This window comes from Telopea speciosissima, chromosome 1, assembly GCF_018873765.1.
Source record: "Telopea speciosissima isolate NSW1024214 ecotype Mountain lineage chromosome 1, Tspe_v1, whole genome shotgun sequence".
Classification (NCBI taxonomy): Eukaryota; Viridiplantae; Streptophyta; class Magnoliopsida; order Proteales; family Proteaceae; genus Telopea; species Telopea speciosissima.
In genome coordinates this window covers 15601603-15623939 of record NC_057916.1, presented here as the reverse complement: position 1 = coordinate 15623939, position 22337 = coordinate 15601603, and the positions used below count along the sequence as shown (strand labels likewise).

Genomic DNA, 22337 nt, shown 5'->3' with positions numbered 1-22337 from the left:
TTTCCCCATCAAATCTAGGAGCAGAGAGGCTCCCGAAGGACCCGAACCAGCTGAACTGGACCTTGGTCTGTCTAAGTAATGATAGCCAAAATTTAAGATCCCTTGGACCTCACCAAAGCTGTCTCAATAAATGAAGGAATACAAAGAATTAATTGCATATATACATACCAAAATTAGCGAATTTATTCCATTCTGACAATGTCTTAACAATTGGACTCACAAGGGAGCTGGGTTCCCATTCTCGTACTAAAACGTACCATAAATGACAGAATTTCTGCTACTATGTCCTCTCTATCTATCTATCACTCTCCCTTCCGCCATTACTTGTAATTCAATTTTGGTACTCTCCCTTTTCCTCCTCTCTTCAACAATTCTTTTTAATAGTTCTGCTGCAGTTCTTGTGCTTCATGCACTATTTTTCATGACTGAATTCTTGACGGTTGAAGTTAGGATTCATCGATTAGAATCCTAATCGTTTAGAATTTGCGATGGCGGCTGTCGTTGTTGGGGTGAATCATCATCTGCTTCTCCTTTGTTGTATTCTTTTTGCAGGTTTGTTATTACCTTTTTAACTTTTAGTAGAGATTGGCTGACCACTGAAAACTGGTTTCAAAGATTCATAATTTTCTAACAAGATATGAAGTATATAGACTAGAGAAAAATGGTGGTTGTATGAATCTTTCAGGGTTATTCAAAATTTTTTGGGAAAAAGAATGCTCCTTGGTTGCCTACCCCTACACCCAGACACAGGGTGATGAAATGACCACCCTAGGCATGTTGGATACCTTGGCACGCGTAGCCATTGGCCCCCATGCTGGTGCAGGTACAATTCGACCAAGCACATTCTCTCTCCCTTTTTTGTTTGTGTTGCAAGAGGCATTAGTGCAGGGATCCTTTCCAACCCCCCCCTCTCTCTCTCTCTCTCTCTCTCTCTTCCTAATCATGTGGATCCTTATTGATGAAGTTGTTCTTCCCGCTCCCATTCCCTTATTTTTTTGATTATCCTTTACTTTTATATAATAAAAATTAAATTAAGGGAAAAAGACCTTTACTTGGGGGAGTTTTCTACGCCCTCTCACCGGGCACCGTGACATGATGCCTCTACCACTTGGGTAGATACCCATGCGTGCTCACCCATTGGCCTAGACATATGTGTAGAGACCATGTGACTAAGTAGAGATCTCTTGCCCAATTAGCATCAGATAATTCACGACCTCATCAAGTAGCGGAGTCAACTGGTGGGCTCTGATCTGTTTTGGTTGGGCCTAGTCACTCTCCCCACTAATTTAAGCCCTCTCATTGTTTTGTAATCGGGCCTTGTAGGCTAGGGCATGGATATTTTCTATTCGGCCAGTCGGTGAGTTACCGATCCATAATTGGGCTCAAGGTAATATAAGCTAATCTAGCTATAAACGGTTGATTATTGATCGATCACAACATTCGATCGATTGACCATTTGGTCACTACCTTGCATCGTATCACTTGATTATTAATTAGTTGGTGCTTAAGCCTGACATGTTTGGTAATTGATCGGTGCTGATCTGTTTAAGTAAGATGTACCGGTACAGACCAACTTTGACATCCCTATCATCAAGATAGGCTTCCTTGGATGATCCTTAAAAGTAGGGGTGTCAACGGGCTGGGCTGGGCTGGGCCTGGCCTAAACCCCAGCCCAATCCAAGGCAAATAGAAAATCCTTTCCCCTATTTTTCGGGCAATTCTGTTGTTCTCTAAAGTAACCTAGCCAAGCTAAGAATTAATGTTTGGTTATTGGTTGCAGGGGCAGCAGTTGAATCCCTATCCTATGATTATTCAGCTACTATCGAGGCAAGCTTTCTCTTCGATCATATTTATCAATGAGCGCTTATCATATTTGTGTCTTAATTAACTTAATTTTGAGTTGGAGCAGTGCTTGGGAGAACCTCTAAAACCCCAATATGAAGGAGGGATCATCATTAACCCGGAGTTAAACCATGGTTTGTCTGGATGGTACGTATTTGGGCAAGCAAAGATAGAGAATAGGTCATCAGATAGAGGCAACAGCTTCATAGTCGCTCATAGTAGAAACAAGCCCTCTGATAGCTTCTCCCAAAAACTTTACTTGCTTAAGGACATGCTTTACACCTTCTCTGGTAATTCTTCTTTCACCAAGTATTACTTTAAAAATTGATGATATCCATCCATAGCTTCATTCTCATGTAAATTCATCTGTGATTCTCTTACAGCGTGGGTACAAGTGGTTGAAGGAACTGTGCCAGTAACTGCCGTTTTCACTACAACAAGTGATGGGTTCATACATGCAGGTGCAGTTATTGCTGAGTCTGGCTGTTGGTCCATGCTTAAAGGAGGACTCACTGTTAACTCATCTGGGCCAGTTGAACTGTATTTTGAGGTATCTATATTCAGTTATTTCTGATATTCTAATAGTTATAACTTTAAGCTATAATTACTGATGTTATTAATAACCATCCTTCAGACCAAGAACACAACAGTTGAGATATGGGTCGACAGTGTCTCGTTACAGCCATTCACCAAAGATCAATGGAGGGCTCACCAAGATCAAAGCGTTGAGAAGGTAAATGGGTTTTTTTTTTTTTTTTTTTGGATGGCTATTTTAAATTTTTTTAGAGGGCTAAGGTATATGAGTTTTTATTAATGGGGTTCTGTGGCTTGTATACAACACAAATTCTCCAATTATTTCAATGGAAAAAAAAAAAAGATTTCTTCTAAGATCAAATTGAAACTGTTTTGCATGTGTAAATTATGATTTTTTGTGCCCTCCATGGGGGAAAATTATCACCTCCAGTTCCCTACTCGGCCTAGTTCCCCCAGTGCATGTAATAGCGGGGGAGGGGGGTGGACCCCACCCGGACAAAGTGTTCGGGCAGGGGTAGGGTGGTCATTCCCCTCCCCTCCCCTCTTTATTAGAGGCACTAAGGGAACTATAAGGGACAAAGATCCTCCATGGGGTGGTGTTTGCATGATTGGCAAAGATATCCTTGGAAGTGAAGCATTATATATACTTCACTAGGAATAGTGACAGTGAAGAAAACCCTTTTATCCAATTATCATTCCAGTACAAATTTTAAAAGAAAATAATTCTTGTATATAATTCATGCAGGTACGTAAGAGAAAGGTGAGATTCCAAGCAGTAGATGCCAATGGGAAAGGAAAAACCTTATTTGCTGGTGCAAAAGTCTCTATACATCAAAAGAAACCAAGTTTCCCCTTTGGCAACGACATAACTAAGGCCATCCTTGACTACCCTGCTTATAGAAACTGGTTCGCCTCCAGGTTTACTGTCACCACCTTCGAAAACGAGATGAAGTGGTACAGCACTGAAAATTTTGCTGGGAAAGAAGACTACTCAGTCGCCGATGCAATGCTTCGTGTTGTCAAACGGTTAGGAATTCAAGTGCGAGGTCACAATGTTTTCTGGGATGATCCACAGTTTCAACCTAGCTGGGTTAAATCGCTTTCCCCCGATCAACTCAGGCAGGCAGCAGCAAAGAGGATCGATTCCGTCGTGTCAAGATACAAAGGACAGCTTATTGCATGGGATGTTGTTAATGAGAACCTGCACTTCTCATTCTTTGAAGATAGGTTAGGGAAGAATGCATCTACTGCTTTCTACAAGAGAGCACACCAACTTGATGGAAACACAACAATGTTCATGAATGATTACAATACGATAGAAGATAGTAGAGATTCAAGCTCAACACCACCCAAGTACCTTCAGAAGCTGAGGGAGATTCAATCTGCAAGCCCTGGGAAGATGGGAATTGGGCTTGAGTCGCATTTCGGAACACCTAACATTCCTTACATGAGATCCTCCATTGATGTTCTAGCAGCAACAAAGCTTCCCATTTGGATCACAGAATTGGATGTTACAAGTAGCCCTAATCAGGCTCAGTACTTGGAGGAGATTCTAAGAGAGGCTCACTCTCATCCAGCCATCAAGGGAATTGTTATGTGGGCAGCATGGCATCCTGAAGGTTGTTATAAGATGTGTTTGACGGATAACAATTTCAAGAACCTCCCAGCAGGGAATGTAGTGGACAAGTTCATCAATGAATGGAGACATAGAAACCTTGTTGGCTCAATAGACAGCAATGGCTCTTTCGAGGTTTCGCTGTTTCATGGAGACTATGACATAACAATTACTCATCCATCCATGAATTTTAACTTAACTAAGAACTTTAAGCTAACAGAAGGAAACTCGGAGAAGATATTGCTCCATTTTCATGTAAATGACTGATAAGAATTTCTTATTACACCTTTTTGTTTTCATGAGGTAAAGAAATGTAGTGTAGGAATTCTTGCACAATAAAGTAATCCAATTCTCTCTTCCAAAACTTTTATTAAGTCATACTGACTTTTTTTTTTTGCGCCGTAACCCAAAACACATATCATACTACCGGATGGATCGAGCTTCGAATTTTATAGGTTATAGTTCGCATGCACTCCCACCTTTAATCAAGAGAAGTCAGGCCTATCAGGAGTTGCATGTCCATCCAGCAACACAGAGATCATTTTTATGTACAACCGCACACTACAAAGCTCAATTTGCCACACGCATCCCAAGGTGTTGACTAGCCGTTCAAGATGTACTGGACATGCTCATGGTTTGAGGTCGGTATCATATTGCTTGATACGGCTTCTCAAGTAACCGATCCCGATTTTGTGCCTATGCAGTATTGGTGACACGGTATTGGTGACACGGTATAGACAACTGGTAAAATGGTAAAAAAAATATATCATTTTTCAAAGAGATTTAAGAGTAAATTTGTCTGATACGGCTAATCTGTTTCGACCATATCGGTATCAAATAGGTTTTACAAGTGACTAATACCGTGCATCTTCACTTTTGGGACATTTAATCAAAGCGTTCCTCTTGGTCGTCTGCCATGGCTCAACCATCTTGACTCCTTCCTTTGACCTCTCTTTGGCAACCGAGAGGTTTCCGTTGACGTTTCAGGAGGTGGTTAAGGGCTTGTTTGGTATGGGAGTTTCTTCAGCTGGGGTCTTCAATAGGCTTGGTAGAAAGATGTACGTTGGAGAAGATCTGATTCCTATATGTTGTGGTGATCTTTTCCCCTAAAAAGGAATATTTAATGGTATTCTTGAAATTTCTATCGTAATTCCCCTGATGTTTAGGGCCAGAGAATGGATCATCTTCACGTATGTGTAGGTGAACGTACATATGGGAGGTAACCACTTTTTCTTTTTGATTCCGGCCACTAATACCCCTCTGCCCTTTGTAAATGGCAAAAATGAAACATGTGGCATGGTTACCTCTCACAAGTACGTGCAGGGATTCTTATCTCCCCCAGTACTGGGGGCGTCCACTGCCCATCGTTCGGCTGGGCACCACCCATGTGTGCACGGTGGTGCCCAGCCACACGATGGGCACTGGACCGCCCCCAGTATTGGGGGCGATAATTTTCCTACATGCAGTACATGCGGAGGATCTGGACTCTAAATGTTCACTCGTCCTTATAGACCTTTGACTTTTAACATTCCCAAATAGGTAAGTCCCCCTTACATGAAAGTCACCATTGCTAATCAGGGTTATAGTAATTGGTATCGGTCTATGACGATATCGATCCGGATCAGTTGTATCAGTTTGGATCGATCGATTCAGACTGGCCAAAACAGCTCTGTTTTCATTAGAAAAGTAAATTTTCCCATTTTACCCCCGTTCATACCGATCCATCGATACAAGATTGGTATCGGTCCGATACCGATACGAACAGCTGAATCGACCGGTCCAATACCAATTCCCCAAACCATGTTCCCAATACATTCCCCCATCAAGTCTAGGAGCAGAGGCTCCCGAACCAGCTGAACTGGAGCATGTCTGTCCAAGTAATGACTCACCAAATTAAATTTTTGAATCCCTTCGACCTCATCAAAGTTGTCTCATTTATAAAAGGATTACAAAGAATTAACTGCATACCCTTTTTTTGGTGAAAGAATTAATTGCCTACCCAAAATTAGCGAATTTATTTCATTCTGAATTTATACCAAAAAAGAAATTGAAAACCAACCATTGCCATTCATACTAAATTTGTGTTACTCTCCATATATATAATAGAATTTCTACTATATATCCTCTCTATCTATCACTGTCCCTTCCGCCATTACGTGTAATTAAATTTTGTTCTCTCTCCCTTTTCATAGATCCCCTTTTCAACCATGTCTGTCTAAGTATTATCTACTGGCAGTTTTTGTTTTTTTCATGCATTAATTCTTGAAGGTTGAAATTAGGATTCAACGTTTAGAATTTGCGATGGCGGCTGTCGTTGTTGGGGTGAATCATCATCTGCTTCTTCTTTGTTGTATTCTTTTTGCAGGTTTGTTATTACCTTTTTAACTTTTAATGGAGATTGGTCGAACATTGAATACTGGTTTCATAGATTCATTGTTTTCTAAGTTTATAGACTTTTAAGAGAAAAATGGTGGTTGTATGAATCTTTCACGGTTAGTTCTCATTTCTTTTTTATTTATTTGTGTGCGTGTGTCATAGCCTCATAGGGAGCGTTAGTGTGGGATCCTTTTCCACACCTCTCTCTCCCCGTCTCCTAACCATGTGGATCCCTATTGCCCCCATTAGTGTGGCCTTGTAGGTTAGGGCATGGACACGTTTTTACTTGGATAGTCCATCAGTTCCTAATGCATAGTTGGGCTCAAGGTAATTAGACTAGTTGAGTAATTGGTTATAAATGGTTCTTAAATTGATCATAATGGGCTAATCACCGATATAAACATTTGGTCACAATATTTGATCGATACTGGTTGGGCGACGACTTCTTATCGGATCATCACTATCTTAAATCGATCACCCGATTATTAATCAGTTGGTGCTTGATCCTAACATGTTTAGTAATCGATCGAGCCAATCTAGGGCTTCATCTGATCTGTTTAGATCATGTCTACTGGTGTGGACCAACTTTTGACATCCTTAACGTCAAGATAATTAAGCTTCCTTTGATGATTCTTAAAATGTTGTCACATGGCAAAATGATGTGGCAATTTCTACCGTGGGTGGATGGTGGTGTAGAAATTCCAGTTATCAAATTTTATTTTATACTCAAAATTAGTCATGTTCAACCTTGTGCATTGTCATAATTGACCATGTATATGCATGCATGTCTATTCTACTCTCACCATTATCTTGAGTTAGTTCTCTCATAATCATGGATTTTCAAAGTTTTGTTTTACTACATGATAAACTCCCTTAGCTAAAACTTGATGTGTGAACACAGGACCTAGGATCAACTTTTCCACCAAAACTTAGCCTCATCGAACATATCACATGGGCTGTAAATTTTGTGGACAAGTCCTCTCAAGTTCCCTACTCGGTATAGTACGTACGGTTCCTCTCATAGGGGAGCAGAAATGACCGCCTTATCCCATGCCCGAACACACTGCCCGGGTAGGGTCCACCCCCGCTTAGTAGAGGCACTAGGGAACTATACCGGACAGGAAACCTGAGAGGATAATTTTTCGACAAGTAGACCTTTAGTTCTCTTGCCCTCATGTAAAGTTTCGGCTCTATTGGAACAAGCTTTGAAATATCAATATTATAGAAGAGTGCATAGTAGTGGTTGGAGTACCATAGACATGCATGGACTACACGGGAATGCATCAGATATATGAGATTATAATATGTGAGTATATATTGAACATGTGATTAATTAATCCAGACCATGACCTCTCTATCCAATTGTTAGAACAACCACATCAGTTGTACATGTGAGTGTGTGAGGTAACTTTTCCCCTATTTTTAGGGCAACTCTGTTGTTCTCTAAAGTAACCAAGCTAAGCCAAGAATTAATGTTTGGTTATTGGTTGCAGGGGCAGCAGTTGAATCCCTATCCTATGATTATTCAGCTACTATTGAGGCAAGCTCTCTCTTCATATTTTCCAATGCTTCTCATATTGGTGTCTTACACATTGGATGACAAAACCCATCCCTTTTGGTCTTAATTAACTTAATTTTGATTTGGAACAGTGCTTAGCAGAACCTCTAAAACCCCAATATGAAGGAGGGATCATCATTAACCCGGAGTTAAACCATGGTTTGTCTAGATGGTACGTGTTTGGGCAAGCAAAGATAGAGAATAGGTCATCAGATAGAGGCAACAGCTTCATAGTCGCTCATAGTAGAAACAAGCCCTCTGATAGCTTCTCCCAAAAACTTTACCTGCTTAAGGACATGCTTTACACCTTCTCTGGTAATTCTTCTTTCACCAAGTATTACTTTAAAAATTGAAGATATCCATCCATAGCTTCATTCTCATGTAAATTCATCTGTGAATCTCTTACAGCGTGGGTACAAGTGGTTGAAGGAACTGTGCCAGTAACTGCCGTTTTCAGTACAAGATGTGATGGGTTCATACATGCAGGTGCAGTTGTTGCTGAGTCTGGCTGCTGGTCCATGCTTAAAGGAGGCCTCACTGTGAACTCATCTGGACCAGTTGAGCTGTATTTTGAGGTATCTACATTCAGTAATTTCTGATATTCTGATATGTAGTTCACCTTAAGTTATAACTGATCGATGTTATTAATAACCATCCTTCAGACCAAGAACACCACAGTTGAGATATGGGTCGACAGTGTCTCGTTACAACCATTCACCAAGGACCAATGGAGGGCTCACCAAGATCAAAGTGTCGAGAAGGTAAATGGTTTTTTTTTTATTGTTTTTTTTTATTATTTTTTTATGTTGCTATTTTAAAATTTGTAGAGGGCTAAGGTAACATGGTAAATGAGTTTTTAGTAATGGGGTTTTGTGGCTTGTATACAACACAAATTCTCCAATTTTTTCTATGAAAAAAAAAAATAGATTTTCTGTAAGATCTTAGTCCAAAGTAAGCATGGGAAGTTGCTCAAACTCTAATTTAAAGTTTCAGTAAAATTACCAAAATTTCATCAAATGGAGATGAATATAAATATAAAATGTCATACTTAGTAATTTTAGTTACTTTCTCTACTCATTTTAAGCTGAAATTGTGCGAATGAAATGCTTGTGTGGTCCTCTATCGCATAGTGACTGAAGAAAACCCTTGTTTCCTATTATCATTCCCAAACAAACAACCATTGATGAATATATAAAATTCATGCAGGGACGCAAGAGAAAGGTGAGATTGCAAGCAGTAGATGCCAAAGGGAAAACCTTTGCTGGAGCAAAAGTCTCCATACATCAAAAGAAACCAAGCTTCCCTTTTGGCAATGCCATTACTAAGGCCATACTTGACTACCCTGCTTATAGGAAATGGTTTGCCTCCAGGTTTACTGTCACCACCTTTGAAAACGAGATGAAGTGGTACAGCACTGAAAAATCTCCTGGGAAAGAAGACTACTCAGTCCCTGATGCCATGCTTCGTGTTATCAAACGGTTAGGCATTCAAGTCCGAGGTCACAATATTTTCTGGGATGATCCACAATATCAACAAAGCTGGGTTAAATCGCTTTCCCCTGATCAACTCAGGCAAGCAACAGCAAAGAGGATCAATTCCGTTGTGTCAAGATATAAGGGGCAGCTTATTGCATGGGATGTTGTTAATGAGAACCTGCATTTCTCATTCTTTGAAGATAAATTAGGGAAGACTGCATCTGCTTCTTTCTACCAGAGAGCACATCAACTTGATGGACTCACAACAATGTTCATGAACGAGTACAATACACTAGAGGATAACAGAGATCAAAGATCAACACCGGCCAAGTTCCTTCAGAAGCTGAGGGAGATTCAATCTGCAAGCCCTGGGAAGATGGGAATTGGGCTTGAATCGCATTTCGGAACACCTAACATTCCTTACATGAGATCCTCCATTGATGTTCTAGCAGCAACAAAGCTCCCCATTTGGATTACAGAGTTGGATGTTACAAGTAGCCCTAATCAGGCACAGTACTTGGAGGAGATTCTGAGGGAGGCTCACTCTCATCCAGCCATCAAGGGAATTGTTATGTGGGCAGCATGGCATCCTGAGGGTTGTTACAAGATGTGTTTGACGGATAACAATTTCAAGAACCTCCCAACAGGCAACGTCGTGGACAAGCTGATCAATGAATGGACACATAGAAACCTTGTTGGCTCAACTGATAGCAATGGCTCCTTCGAGGTTTCGCTGTTTCATGGAGACTATGACATAACAATCACTCACCCATCCATGATTTCCACCTTAACTCAGAATTTCAAGATAACAACAGGAAACTCGGAGGAGATATTGCTCCATTTTCTTGCAAATGATGGATGAGAATTTCTTATTACTTTTCTTGAGGAAAAGAAATGTAGTGTAAGAGTTTTTTCCCAATAAAGTAATCAAATTCTCGCTTCAAAATTTCTACTAAGAGGGAGTGAATCACTGTAAAAATTTCTTCCCTTTGGATGCAATCCCAAACACACTGCACACACTGTACTAATTTTGTTTGCACGCTAACCCAAAATACCCATCACACCACTGGCTGGGGCTTCCAATTTTATAGGTTATAGTGCGCATGCACTCCCACCTTCAACCAAGAGAGATCAGGCCTATCAGGAGTTGCATGCCCGTCCTGGAAAAAACAAATCACTTTTATGCACAACCCCACACCACAAAACACCAACTACACAAATACTCAAACACCTTGTGAGCATTCACTCCAAGGTCCCTTACAATAATAAAATTGATTTGAAAATTAGAATCCCCACACAATTACAATCCACGACTATGGATTGCAACACATTTTAACTAAACTTAATCAAATACAAAGGGGAATTAGATTTTACCAAAGTGGATTAAACACTTAGAGAATCCACCAAACTCCACACGCTCACAATGCATGCTCACAAATCCATTTGAATCAATCCTAAAGCTCCCAATAAGTAGAACACTCTTTTCCTTCATATCTGGGAATTTTTTTAGTCCACTTTAGCCAACACAAGCAGTTCCACAATATTCTTCTTGTTTTTCTTAAAAAAACTGCAATTTGAAGTACTCAATTCAGAGTTAAAATGACCAAGTTATGGTCTCTCATAGTTTTAGGGGCAATTTTGTCCATTCAGGGTATTTTCGTGACATTTAGAACCCTCACGGACGAGTGGCTGGAATATCAGCCGTTAGATTGAACCTTCAAAATGCGTGTGTGATTATAGCACTTGAACTGTAGTGCACCGTATGCCGCTAATACATACATATAAGGACTATAGAGGGTCTAAAGTGTAGCATAAGCTATGGCCACATGATTAGAATATTTATCGATGGCCCAGATTCATTTGGAAGGAATCATTAATGTACCTATTAAGCATGCACTGAAAACCCTTGATATTCGATTCCATGCATCCCGCCATATACAAACAACTACACAAGCTCTCGGCCAATACAATGTCGCACGGGAGATATAACACGTTTCCTTCTTAAGCCTCAGATTGAGCCAATAGATTGTGGATCCAAAACCAAAGATTGAATTCATTTTGTATCTCAATCGTTTTTTATTTATTTATGGGAAGCAATTTTCTGTATGGGAGTGTGGCCTACGCCAGCACTCCCATGTGTCTATCTCTCTACTCCTTAAAATAAGGGGGCAGAAGTGTCTTTTAACATGGGGAGGAGAGAGGTAGACTCATGGGAGTGCTGGCATAGGCCACACTTCCGGACAGAGAACTTTTTCCCTTTATTTATTTATTTGGCAGAAGTAAAAACTTTTATCCATTCAGTGCGTGTGTAGCTCATGGCAAGGTTAGTACATAACTCCTGAATCCATGGATCGGAATTCGGTTAGTCAAATTAAATTTGTTTTTTTTTTTTTTTATGAGAAAGAAAAATTTTATAACTTAAAAAGGATTAGAATCTAGAACTGCACAAGTATCAGTTAGAAGAGTTAAACTACTATAACATTTTAACCATTTGCGGAAAGAAGAGTCAGGACTGCTTGAAATAGACACCCCTTTGATACGATCTACTACTTGCAAAAGAGGTTCAGAAGTTCCAAAGGCCAAGGAGAACGGGATAGAGTTGGAAGAAGTCCAGGTAACACCGAATCGGAACACCAAACTTCTTTCAGCTTCACACCTCTCTTAGTGGCATGTTCCAAACCATTGAGGATCCCAATTAATTCTGGTTCCAGAGGATGTCTGGATATAATCTTCCCTGCAGCCAACAAAAAGGGTTTGCCATGTAGCAAAATGCAAGAAGCCCAGCCAGAGTAATCTATACCTCCTATGTCTTTGGGATCAAACCCTGCGCATAACAAAATAGGAGCGCCTAAAGTAGGTAAACAAATATTAGGACAAGAAGAGATATCATCAGGACTACAAATTACAGAATCCAAATTAAGTTGAGGGGGGGGATAGATGTAAGTATGTAACTCCCTCAGCCAATGTTCAATCCGACGTAACACGGATAGGGGATCAGGCTTAACAGAATTAAAAATAAAATTGTTTCTAACAGACCAAACAACATAACAAGTGATAATAAAAATAGAGAAAAACCAAATCAGGGAGTTCTTATCAAGCCGGCGGCTAAGAAAAGTCGAAATGCAAAAATGACCGAGAGAAGGGGAAGAAATGAATTCCGTCCTCAGACCCAGTGGTCCAGCAGCCCAGATATGTTTAACCCAATCATAGAAAAGGAAGATATACCAGAGGGTCTCATTACAATTGCCACAAAGAGCACAAGTGGGATCGACTTGATTCCATTTCGACACAAAATCTTTAACCGAAAGCCCTGCATGTAATACACGCCAGATGAAAATTTTAAACTTAAGATGAATATTAAGCTTCCAAAAAAATTTCCACCAAGTGGTACAAGAAAAATCAAGCAAAGGAGAGCAGGAAAGAAAATGTGTCACTTTCTTAGTGCTGAAACGCCCATCTTTAGTCAAAGAACACCATCAGCGGTCAGCATTATGAGAAGAGGGGATACTACAAATATTGGACACATAATTAGGGACAGTGTCTCCCAACAGCCCCACATTCCAAGTGGAATCATTAATGAACAGATTTACCCTTTTCGGATACCTCCGTTGTGAGTCAGCAGGTTTAAGAGTGAAGTGAGGGGTTGAGGGAATCCAAGGGTTCGTCCAGAAATAAGTATCAACACCATTCCCAATCTTACTCAAGGAGAAGGATTGAAGGGGTTTGATGATTTTGGTTAAACTATTCCAAACCCAGGAGCCCCTCTTAGCAGAAGTAACAAGGTCAAACAATGAGGTATGAGGGAATTACTTAGCCTTTAAAATCCTTGCCCAGACAGATTGAGGTTCAGTCAAAAGTCTCCAGCCTAACTGCAAGAGGAGAGTCTTGTTTTGGACACGGGCTGGGCGAAACCCTAACCCACCCAGAAGCGTAGGAGAACACATCTGCTTCCAAGATACCAGAGAAGTCTTAAAAGAGTCCTGCGAACGCCCACACCAAAATTTGTAGCTAATAGAATCAATTTTTTTACAGATTAAATTAGGAAAATAAAGGCAACTCATTTGATAAGTAGGTAAAGAGCTTAAAACAGACTTGATAAGAACACTCCGCCCTGCAAAGGACAAACTGTTAGAGATCCAAGAGGAAAGTCTTCGATTAATTCTATTAACAAGGGGCAAAAGATGTTTGGTTATCGCCCTAAGAGGAACCAGTGAAGTACCAAGATATAAAGAGGCAGGGTTCATAGCAGAGATACCCAGGATCGAACTAAGCCTCCTTTGGTCAGAATCCAAGACATTCTTGCTAAAGTAAATACCACTCTTATCAAAGTTAATTTCTTGGCCAGATAAATCAGAAAATAAGTCCAAAACAGCCTTAATAGTCAACAAGTCTTCATCTAACGCTCGACAGAAAATAAAATATCATCAGCGAAAAAAAGATGTGTGACCTCAGGGGCACACCGAGCAACCTTCACTCCCTTAAACATATCCAAATCCCAGTAGGCAGAGAGAAGGCGAGATAAAACCTCCATACCAATACTAAACAAATAGGGGCTGAGAGGATACCCTTGCCTCAGTCCTCTTGACCCCTGAAAAAAACCAAAAGGACTCCCATCAAGCTTGATAGAAAAAGAAACAGTAGACATAAGGGTAAAGACGAAATCACAGGTGCGTTGTTCAAACCCAAGAAACTGAAGGATAGACTTTAAAAACGACCATTCCATGCAATCATACGCCTTCGACATATCAATTTTTATAACCACAAAACCCTATTTGCCAGACTTGTGATTAAGAAAATGAAAAATCTCACTGGCTATCACGATAGTATCAGAGATCTGTCTGCCATGGACAAAGGCACCTTGGAAGGGCGAGATAATCAGAGATAAAAGGGATTTAAGTCTCAAGGCAATCAGCTTAGCAATGAATTTATAGGTGACTGTACAAAGGCTGATAGGGCGAAAATCACCAAGATGACAAGCGGTGTCTGATTTAAGAATGAGACACAAAAGAGTATGGTTAATAGAGTTAGGGAGGGAAGAAGAAGAGAAACAACAGGATATAAAGTCAAAGAGGGGGTGTTTAATAACATCCCAAAATTGTTGAAAAAAACAGGCCTGAAACCCATCAATTCCAGGGTCCTTCAGGGGGCCAATAGAAAAAACAACCCGTTTAAGTTCATCCAGCGTCGGGATAGCACAAAGAGTTGAACAAAGGGTCTTAGGGATCACAAAGGGAAACAGACATTCAACAAACCCAGCATCCAAGGGGCATGTAGTAGTAAAAAGCCAAGAAAAATGGTTTGCAAAGGCAAGAGCAATAGAGCTAGGGTTAGTCAAATTATTAATCTCCCTTGGAACAAAGCTAAATTTACAATCATCAATAGAAGAGGTTAGATATATAACATCTTTCACAATAGATATGATCTTCAAAGGAGAAGATGTAATTCCTTTTTGGAGATAGGAAATTACACCTTTATTATTAGATTCAACAAACAGCCCCTCATAGCCTTCAGAGATCGATTCAAGCAAAGCAACTCGAATCGCCAATGCCTATCCCTCTATTGGTTCTTGAAAAGCAATCGGACTCAACATAGCAAACAGTGGGTAACCATTCGAATCCCTGAAGATAAAACCGATCCCACCTTTATTTGTACTAGATTTAGGACTAACATATATCATAGTTGAGTTTAATATAACCTAATAGAGAAGCACACCAAGTGAGAGATGCCGAAGACATAGAAACTGAAACATGGTAGTTCATGGGAACTGAAGATTTGAACTCTATAAAAGCATTATTGGAGATCTGAATTACCTCCTCTGTTGTCCATTGGTGTCGTTAAAAAATGTAGGAGTATCTTGCTAACCATAAGTACCACCAGATAAAGGTGCATTGAGTTGAGTTGTTTACTCATCAATAAACAACTAAGGGCATGTGAGTACAAAATGAATAAAGCAGGTGAAAGGAGATGTCCTTAACGTATACCCCTAGTAGGAACAATGGAACCTCATGGTGTACCATTAATTAGTAGTTGATAAGAAACTGATGTTAAAGAAGCCATCACCAACATTACAGAATGATCATAAATTCCATCCTCAACAGCCTATGCTCAATAATTTGCCATTAAAGTCTATCATAGGCTTGTTTCATGTCCAACTTCTAAGTAAAAAAACTGGATTTCTCTATCCTCTTTTATCTAATATAGTGAAAAACACATGTGCCACAAATATATTATCTGAAATTGAGTGATTCGAAATAAAGGCAGATTGAAATGGAGAGACCACATCAATTAAATTCAACTTCAATCTAGTTGCAATAAGATTTGGATGGTAATATTCACTTGAAGCAAATGGAGACCTCTCTTTATCCACCTTCGGGCTTTGAAAAAAATGCTGAATACCATCAATCATACATAGATGGATTGATGGACTCGCAGCTAGTGGTGTGTGACGAGCAGACCAAATGCCTCCCTTGGCTTCTCGGCTGTTAGTCAGCCGAAAAAGAGACTTGCTTTTTCACTCCGAGCCTCGCCGAAGTAGTTGGTATTTCAATCATCACCTTACTAACAACTGTACGTACATAGTGTCATAGGTCAAAATTGATGTATTGTTTTCAGTTGAAGTACCTTAGGAATTAAACAAATTAAAGTGACATTGAGTGAGGTAAACATAACCCTGATCTCAAAAAAAAAAAAAAAAAATATCACAAATTTGAATAAATCCTAGGGATGTAAACGGATCAGATTCAGCTTGGATAGTGCTATATCAGCATCAGCATCAGCATCAGCATCCGAATAGCTTTTGGACGGATTCGGATAGTGCCAAACGGATACGAACATGGATACGGATCGGATATTTTATCCGTTTTCATATAAATAAAGCTTTTCAGATAGTTATAGCCTATCCGTACCCGCATCCATTTAGCTTTCAGAAGGATTCGGATAGTGCTAAATGGATACAGACACGGATATGGAAACAGATTTTGACTATTCATTTACACCCCTAATAAATCCACATTCACCAACTCCCAATAGTTTGAAAGAAAGCAGGTGGAAATCCATTAGTACCTGGACACCCGAGAGGAGTAATTTTGACATTTTTCAAGCCTATAGTGGGGCATATGAACGAACAGATGGCATTCTTCTTTTGACTTTGGGAAAATTTTAAAAAACAGAACCCATCACACCTGCCTTGTGTCATGCGCGCGAGGGCAAGGCTGCGACCTTGTGTTAGCCGATAGCATGAGGCCGGAGCTGTGGCCAGCTGCAGCCCATGGCTGGGGGGGGCATGGCATCCCACTCGGCCTGTGCTAGTGTGGGTGTGCAAGGCTTGTGCAACTGTGGGCTTGCTTGGTCCAATGCCACTCGATCATGTGGCCCCTTAGAACCATCTTGCTGCCATATAATCTGATGTCAAGTATGACTCACCCATGTATATCAATAGCATGCTCCTATGAACCATACATGTAACCATATTATGCCATAACATTCATACACATTTTCATATAGGCTGTCGCCTCAAGCTCTTATGCCATGTAAACTGTCGACATCATGCCACCTCAACAATTTACATCCTCATCATCATGAACCAATTAATGACCCATACATGCAATCTATCATATTGAACTTACCATGCATGCATACATCCATATCACCCATATCATCAAATTAACTTCATGACTATGTCATCATCATCTTGACTACATGCAGGTTGCTACTGTGGCTGCACCTACCACGTAACAAATTTATTTTTTTAAATAACGCCATCTTAGCCACACATTTAAAAATTACCACTCCACATCTTATGCCACCACAAGAATATGCATGTGCATCTGTAACATCAACACCAACTTGAGGGACCCACACAACATTATCACAGATCTTTCCAAACACTAAAGAACTCTGCCACAACCCTAAAAAACAGACAATGTTGCCAACAATGACAATACAACTCCATATTTGTCCAAGTTGCCCAATACATTCATCCAAAAAATAATAATAATAAGTGATGAAACAATTGAATGGAATGGCTTATCAATGTGATAACCCTCCACGATTTTATTTATAATAGTTCTGGAGAAAATTCTAGAATATAAGAATTACAATAATACCCCAACTAGGGAAAAACAATTAGAACATAAACTAGAACATAAACTACCCCATGGGTCGACCCATGTTACAATAATACCCATATTTCAACACTCCCCCTCAAGTTGGTGCATAGATATCAGTCATGCTCAACTTACACACTAGAGGTTGAAACACCTTTCCACTCAATCCTTTGGTGAACACATCAGCCAACGGGTCACCAGATTGAACATAGGGAACACAAACAGTCCCATTATCCAGATTCTCCTTTATAAAATGACGATCAATTTTAATGTGTTTCGTCCTATCATGCTGCACTGGATTATGGGCAATACTTATTGCTGATTTACTGTCGCAGAAGAGTCGCATAGGCAGAGTAATAGGAATGCTCAAATCTTGTAACAAGGTTTTAAGCCACAATAGCTCACAAATGCCAAGAGTCATAGCTCTAAATTCAGCTTCTGCACTGGAACAAGCAACCACAGTTTGCTTCTTGCTGCGCCATGTAACACAATTTTCACCAACAAATGTACAGTAACCTGTGGTGGATTTTCGATCATGAGAGCCAGCCCAGTCGGAGTCAGTGTAGGCCTCAATCTGAAGATGGTTATGACAAGATAATCAAACTCCTTTACCAGGGGCAGACTTCAAGTATCTCAAAATTCGGAACACTGCTTCCAGATGGTTAGACCGAGGGCCATGCATAAATTGACTAATAAGGCTCACAGCATAGGCAAAGTCAGGCCTAGTGTGAGATAAATAAATGAGACGCCCAACTAACCGTTGATATCTCCCCTTGTCCACTGGTTCCCCATCAGTGTCTCAAAAACGAGCATTAGGCTCTATGGGAGTATCCATAGGAGAACAGCCTAGCATGCCAATTTCTGAAAGAAGATCTAGAGTATACTTGTGTTGAGATAAAAATAGCCCTTGGGAAGAATGGGCTACTTTGATCCCTAGAAAATAGCGAAGTATGCCTAGATCCTTGATCTCAAATTCCTTGGCCAAATAAGTCTTCAACTTGGAAATTTCAGCAGGGTTATTTTCGATTACAACTATATCATCAACATATACGATGAGAAGAGTAATGATGTTGCCCATCTTCTTGATAAACAAGGTGTGATCTGCATTGCTTTGTTTATACCCAAATGTCACCATGGCCTTCTGAAAGCGACCAAACCATGCAAGTGGTGACTATTTCAGACCATACAAAGCCCATTTAAGTTTACACACCTTGCCTTGAGTTACAGCAGATGAGAATCCAGGAGGAATATCCATATATATGTCTTCCTCTAATTCACCACGGAGGAAAGCATTTTTAACATCAAGTTGTTGTAGACTCCATCCCAGGTTTACAACACAAGAGAGAATAACCCTGATAGTGTTCATTTTGGCAATCGACGCAAAAGTCTTCAAATAGTCTATCCCATATGTTTGTGTAAACCCGCGAGCAACCAGCCTTGCTTTAAAGCGGTCAACAGTTCCATCAGCTTTTTGTTTAATTACAAAGACCCACTTGCAGCCTACAGTCTTCTTTTGTGGTGAAAGAGTAACAAGATCCCATATACCATTCTTCTTAAGAGCTTGCATTTCTTCGACCATGGCCTCTTTCCACCTAACATCTGCAAATGCCTCCTGCCAAATCTGTGGTATGGAAACAGAAGATAAAAAGGAAACGAAAGCATGAAATGAGGGGGACAAAGATTTATACGAAACAATCTGAGAGATTGGATGTTGCGTACAAGATCTTTTTTCCTTCCTAAGGGCAATGGGTAAATCAAGTGATGGATCAGAAATAATAGGAGAGGAATGTGAATGGGGAGGATCAGAAATATTACCAGAGGAAGTCTCATTCAGTCCTGGTTCAGAGGACAACTCTTGGTTCGGTAATGCTGCAGTGGTGGGCTATATTTGCCCCTTTTTCTTTCGATAATGCTACTGCTTAAAGTCTTTCTCTGGCTGAACCCGTTGCTGTTCCCCCTGGACAGCATCATCTTCTAAAGGTACATGATAATCATCAATGGGCTCATGGAGGGAAGGAGGAATATGAATTGGCACATCTTCTAGAGTAGGTGTAGACTCCCCCTGAAGAAGTGCCGAAGAGGGAAAGAAAGCCACAGCCTCATGAAAAACAACATCCATGGAAACGAAAACACGACAAGAGGATGGATGATAACATTTATACCCTTTTTGGGTGGGAGAATAACCAATAAAAATACAACGGAGACTGCGAGGATCAGGCTTACCATGGGTATAGTGGTTACGAATAAAACAAACACATCCAAAAATCTTTGGAGGAATAATGTAAGAAGAAGAACCCTTTAAAAGATCAAGAGGAGATTTATAGTCAAGGATCCGAGAGGGCATTCTATTAATAAGATAAGCTGCTGTTAAAACAGCCTCACCCCAAAAATGAGAAGGAACATGCATTTCAAACATAATGGAGCGAGCTACATCAAGAAGATGTCTATTTTTGCGTTCAGCCACTCCATTTTGAGGTGGAGTGTCAACGCAACTAGTCTGATGAATAATACCTTGAGTAGCAAGAAACAATTGGAATGCCCTGTCTAAATATTCACGACCATTGTCACTCCGAAGAGTTTGAATGGTGGCTTGAAACTGAGTTTTAACCATGCTATAAAAAACCTTAAAACAGAAAAACACTTCACTTTTGTGCCGCATTAAATAAACCCAAGTGGTGCGTGTGTGACAATCAATAAATGTGACAAACCATTTAAAACCAGGAACAGAGGATGTGCGTGAGGGACCCCAAACATCAGAATAAATCATAGAAAAAGGATTGGAACATATTTTATTTGAACTAGAATAAATAGAATGAGTTTGTTTTGCAAAAACACAGGCCTCACATAATAAAGTTTGAGGATTACAGTGCTGAAATAAACTAGAAAAAATCTTAGCTAATGTTCCTAAAGGTGGATGTCCCAATCGACGATGCCAACGATGTAATTCAGATAGATGATGGTCAGCAAAAATAGCAGTAAGAGCCTGTCCAGACTTGGCAGTAGAAGTACTAGAGATAAGATCATCGTCGAGCAAATAAAGTCCACCACGCATTTTACCAGCTCCAATCGTTCTCCCTATCCCCAAGTCCTGAAAGACACAATGAGAAGGATAAAAAACAGCTTTACAATTGAGATCAGATGTTAAACTACTAATAGAAAGCAAATTGGAAGTTAACTTAGGGACATGCAAGACAGAGAACAAAGATAAAGAAGGAGAATAATGGACAGCTCCCTTCCCTGATATAGAAGAAAGAGAACCATCGGCTATTTTGATTTTATCTTTGCCTGAAGAAGGAGAATAACAAAAAAATAAATTTGATGTACCAGTCATGTGATCAGTGGCTCCGAAATCGATTATCCAAGGATAAGATAATGCCGAAGCACACTGACCAGCAAAAGAAATACCTGGTTGGGAGAAAACAAGGTTGGATTCAAAGGAGCGAACCACAGTCGAGGTAGAGGCAGATGTAGATGGAGATGTGAAAGACCCAAGGTTGGTCATCATACGGCGAAATACAGCAAGTTCCTCTGTAAAAATAGTGGCATTAGGGGCTGTTTCAATAGCTTCAGAAAGGTTGGCCTGTGCATGACCACGATTACTACAACCACGGCCACCACCACGACCATCAGAAGAATCAGAGGGCCGACCATCCAATTTCCAGCAAAAATCCACAGTATGTCGTTCTTTTCCACAATGGGTACATTTAAGAGGTTCCTTCTCAGACGAGGAACGTGTACTAGTATTAGAAGAACCACCCCCAGAAGTTGTTAAAGCTGATCTCTTTGGCTGTGCAGGTGGTAACATAGTGAAATGACGAGTGTCCTCCAACTATATCATAGAGTAGGCTTGCTCCAAATTGGGAAAAGGTGAACGATTCAAAACTAGAGACCGAAGCTGATCATACTCCACATTAAGTCCAATCAAAAAAGTATAAACTTTGAATTTATCCTCCCTTTGCTGAAATTTGGTAATATCGAAAGGACAATCAAGTTGAAAATTGTCAGAGTAATCAAGCTCTTGCCATAGACTCCGGAGTTCAGAGTAATATTGTGACAAAGTAAGTTCACCTTGTTTAATTGCATGGAGTTTTCTTTGAATATCATAAACTTGTGCATCATTCCCTACCTGGGAATATGTATCTTTAGCAGCCTTCCAGATTTTGGCGGCTGTATCAAGCAGTACATAGCCACGGGCAATGGATGGAGTCATAGCACTGAGAAGAAAGGACATAACCAAAGAGTTATTGGAACCCACTTATCTTGTAATGGACCAACATCACGTGGCTTAACTATAGTCCCATATATATAGCCCTTATAGCCCCTTGAATCAATGGAGAGAAACACTGATGTAGACCAAAGTAAATAATTTGTACCATCGAGTTTCACAGGGCTGACAGGAAAGGAGGGATAATCATGATGATTCCCTTGTGTGGCAGATGGGCCAGTGGATATCACAGTAGATTCCTCTGACCGAATCAGGCATACTGATGAGGCAATCAATCAACAATTAAGAGTCCAAAAAATACAAAGATGATGTTCCAGAAAAATTGCAGATATGAAATCTTGCAAAAAATAGTCTCGGTGCTGTTGAAGAAGACCTAATCCCTGTTGGTTTCGATCTTAGAGTGCAGAAATCTGATGGAAAAAAATAAGATGAAGACCAGAAGAGACCTGGAGTGCCAAGAACCCAAAAAAAATCTACATGTTGGATGAATGATAAATACCTAAACATGTCCAAACCTTCACCTAACCAAAACCCCCCAATATAAACATCAAGAACTTTTTTTTTTGGTGCCGTTACACTTTTGCTTGCTAGGGCAGGCATAGGCATC

The 22337-nt window shown here is 40.2% G+C and overlaps 2 protein-coding genes across 2 annotated transcripts; both read left to right on the top strand.

Annotated features, from left to right (window-relative positions):
- The first annotated feature begins 488 nt into the window (after positions 1–488).
- On the top strand, positions 489–4340 carry LOC122663040 (endo-1,4-beta-xylanase 5-like). The gene is made up of 6 exons (XM_043858769.1): positions 489–552; positions 1781–1827; positions 1910–2132; positions 2226–2392; positions 2477–2575; positions 3122–4340. Exons 1-6 carry the CDS (start codon positions 489–491, stop codon positions 4256–4258), a joined length of 1737 nt encoding a protein of 578 aa, XP_043714704.1. The 3' UTR covers positions 4259–4340.
- Positions 4341–6276: 1936 nt separating this feature from the next.
- Positions 6277–10274, top strand: LOC122639276 (endo-1,4-beta-xylanase 5-like). Its single transcript, XM_043832095.1, has 6 exons — positions 6277–6356; positions 7861–7907; positions 8018–8240; positions 8334–8500; positions 8588–8686; positions 9132–10274. Exons 1-6 carry the CDS (start codon positions 6293–6295, stop codon positions 10260–10262), a joined length of 1731 nt encoding a protein of 576 aa, XP_043688030.1. The 5' UTR covers positions 6277–6292; the 3' UTR covers positions 10263–10274.
- Positions 10275–22337: the final 12063 nt, after the last annotated feature.

Coding starts and splice junctions, on each gene's coding strand:
- LOC122663040 (XM_043858769.1), top strand. CDS start 489: ATGGCGGCTGTCGTTGTTGGGGTGAATCATCATCTGCTTCTCCTTTGT. Junction 553..1,780: donor TTGTTGTATTCTTTTTGCAG/GTTTGTTATTAC, acceptor TATTGGTTGCAG/GGGCAGCAGTTGAATCCCTA. Junction 2,393..2,476: donor CAGTTGAACTGTATTTTGAG/GTATCTATATTC, acceptor ACCATCCTTCAG/ACCAAGAACACAACAGTTGA.
- LOC122639276 (XM_043832095.1), top strand. CDS start 6,293: ATGGCGGCTGTCGTTGTTGGGGTGAATCATCATCTGCTTCTTCTTTGT. Junction 6,357..7,860: donor TTGTTGTATTCTTTTTGCAG/GTTTGTTATTAC, acceptor TATTGGTTGCAG/GGGCAGCAGTTGAATCCCTA. Junction 7,908..8,017: donor ATTATTCAGCTACTATTGAG/GCAAGCTCTCTC, acceptor GATTTGGAACAG/TGCTTAGCAGAACCTCTAAA.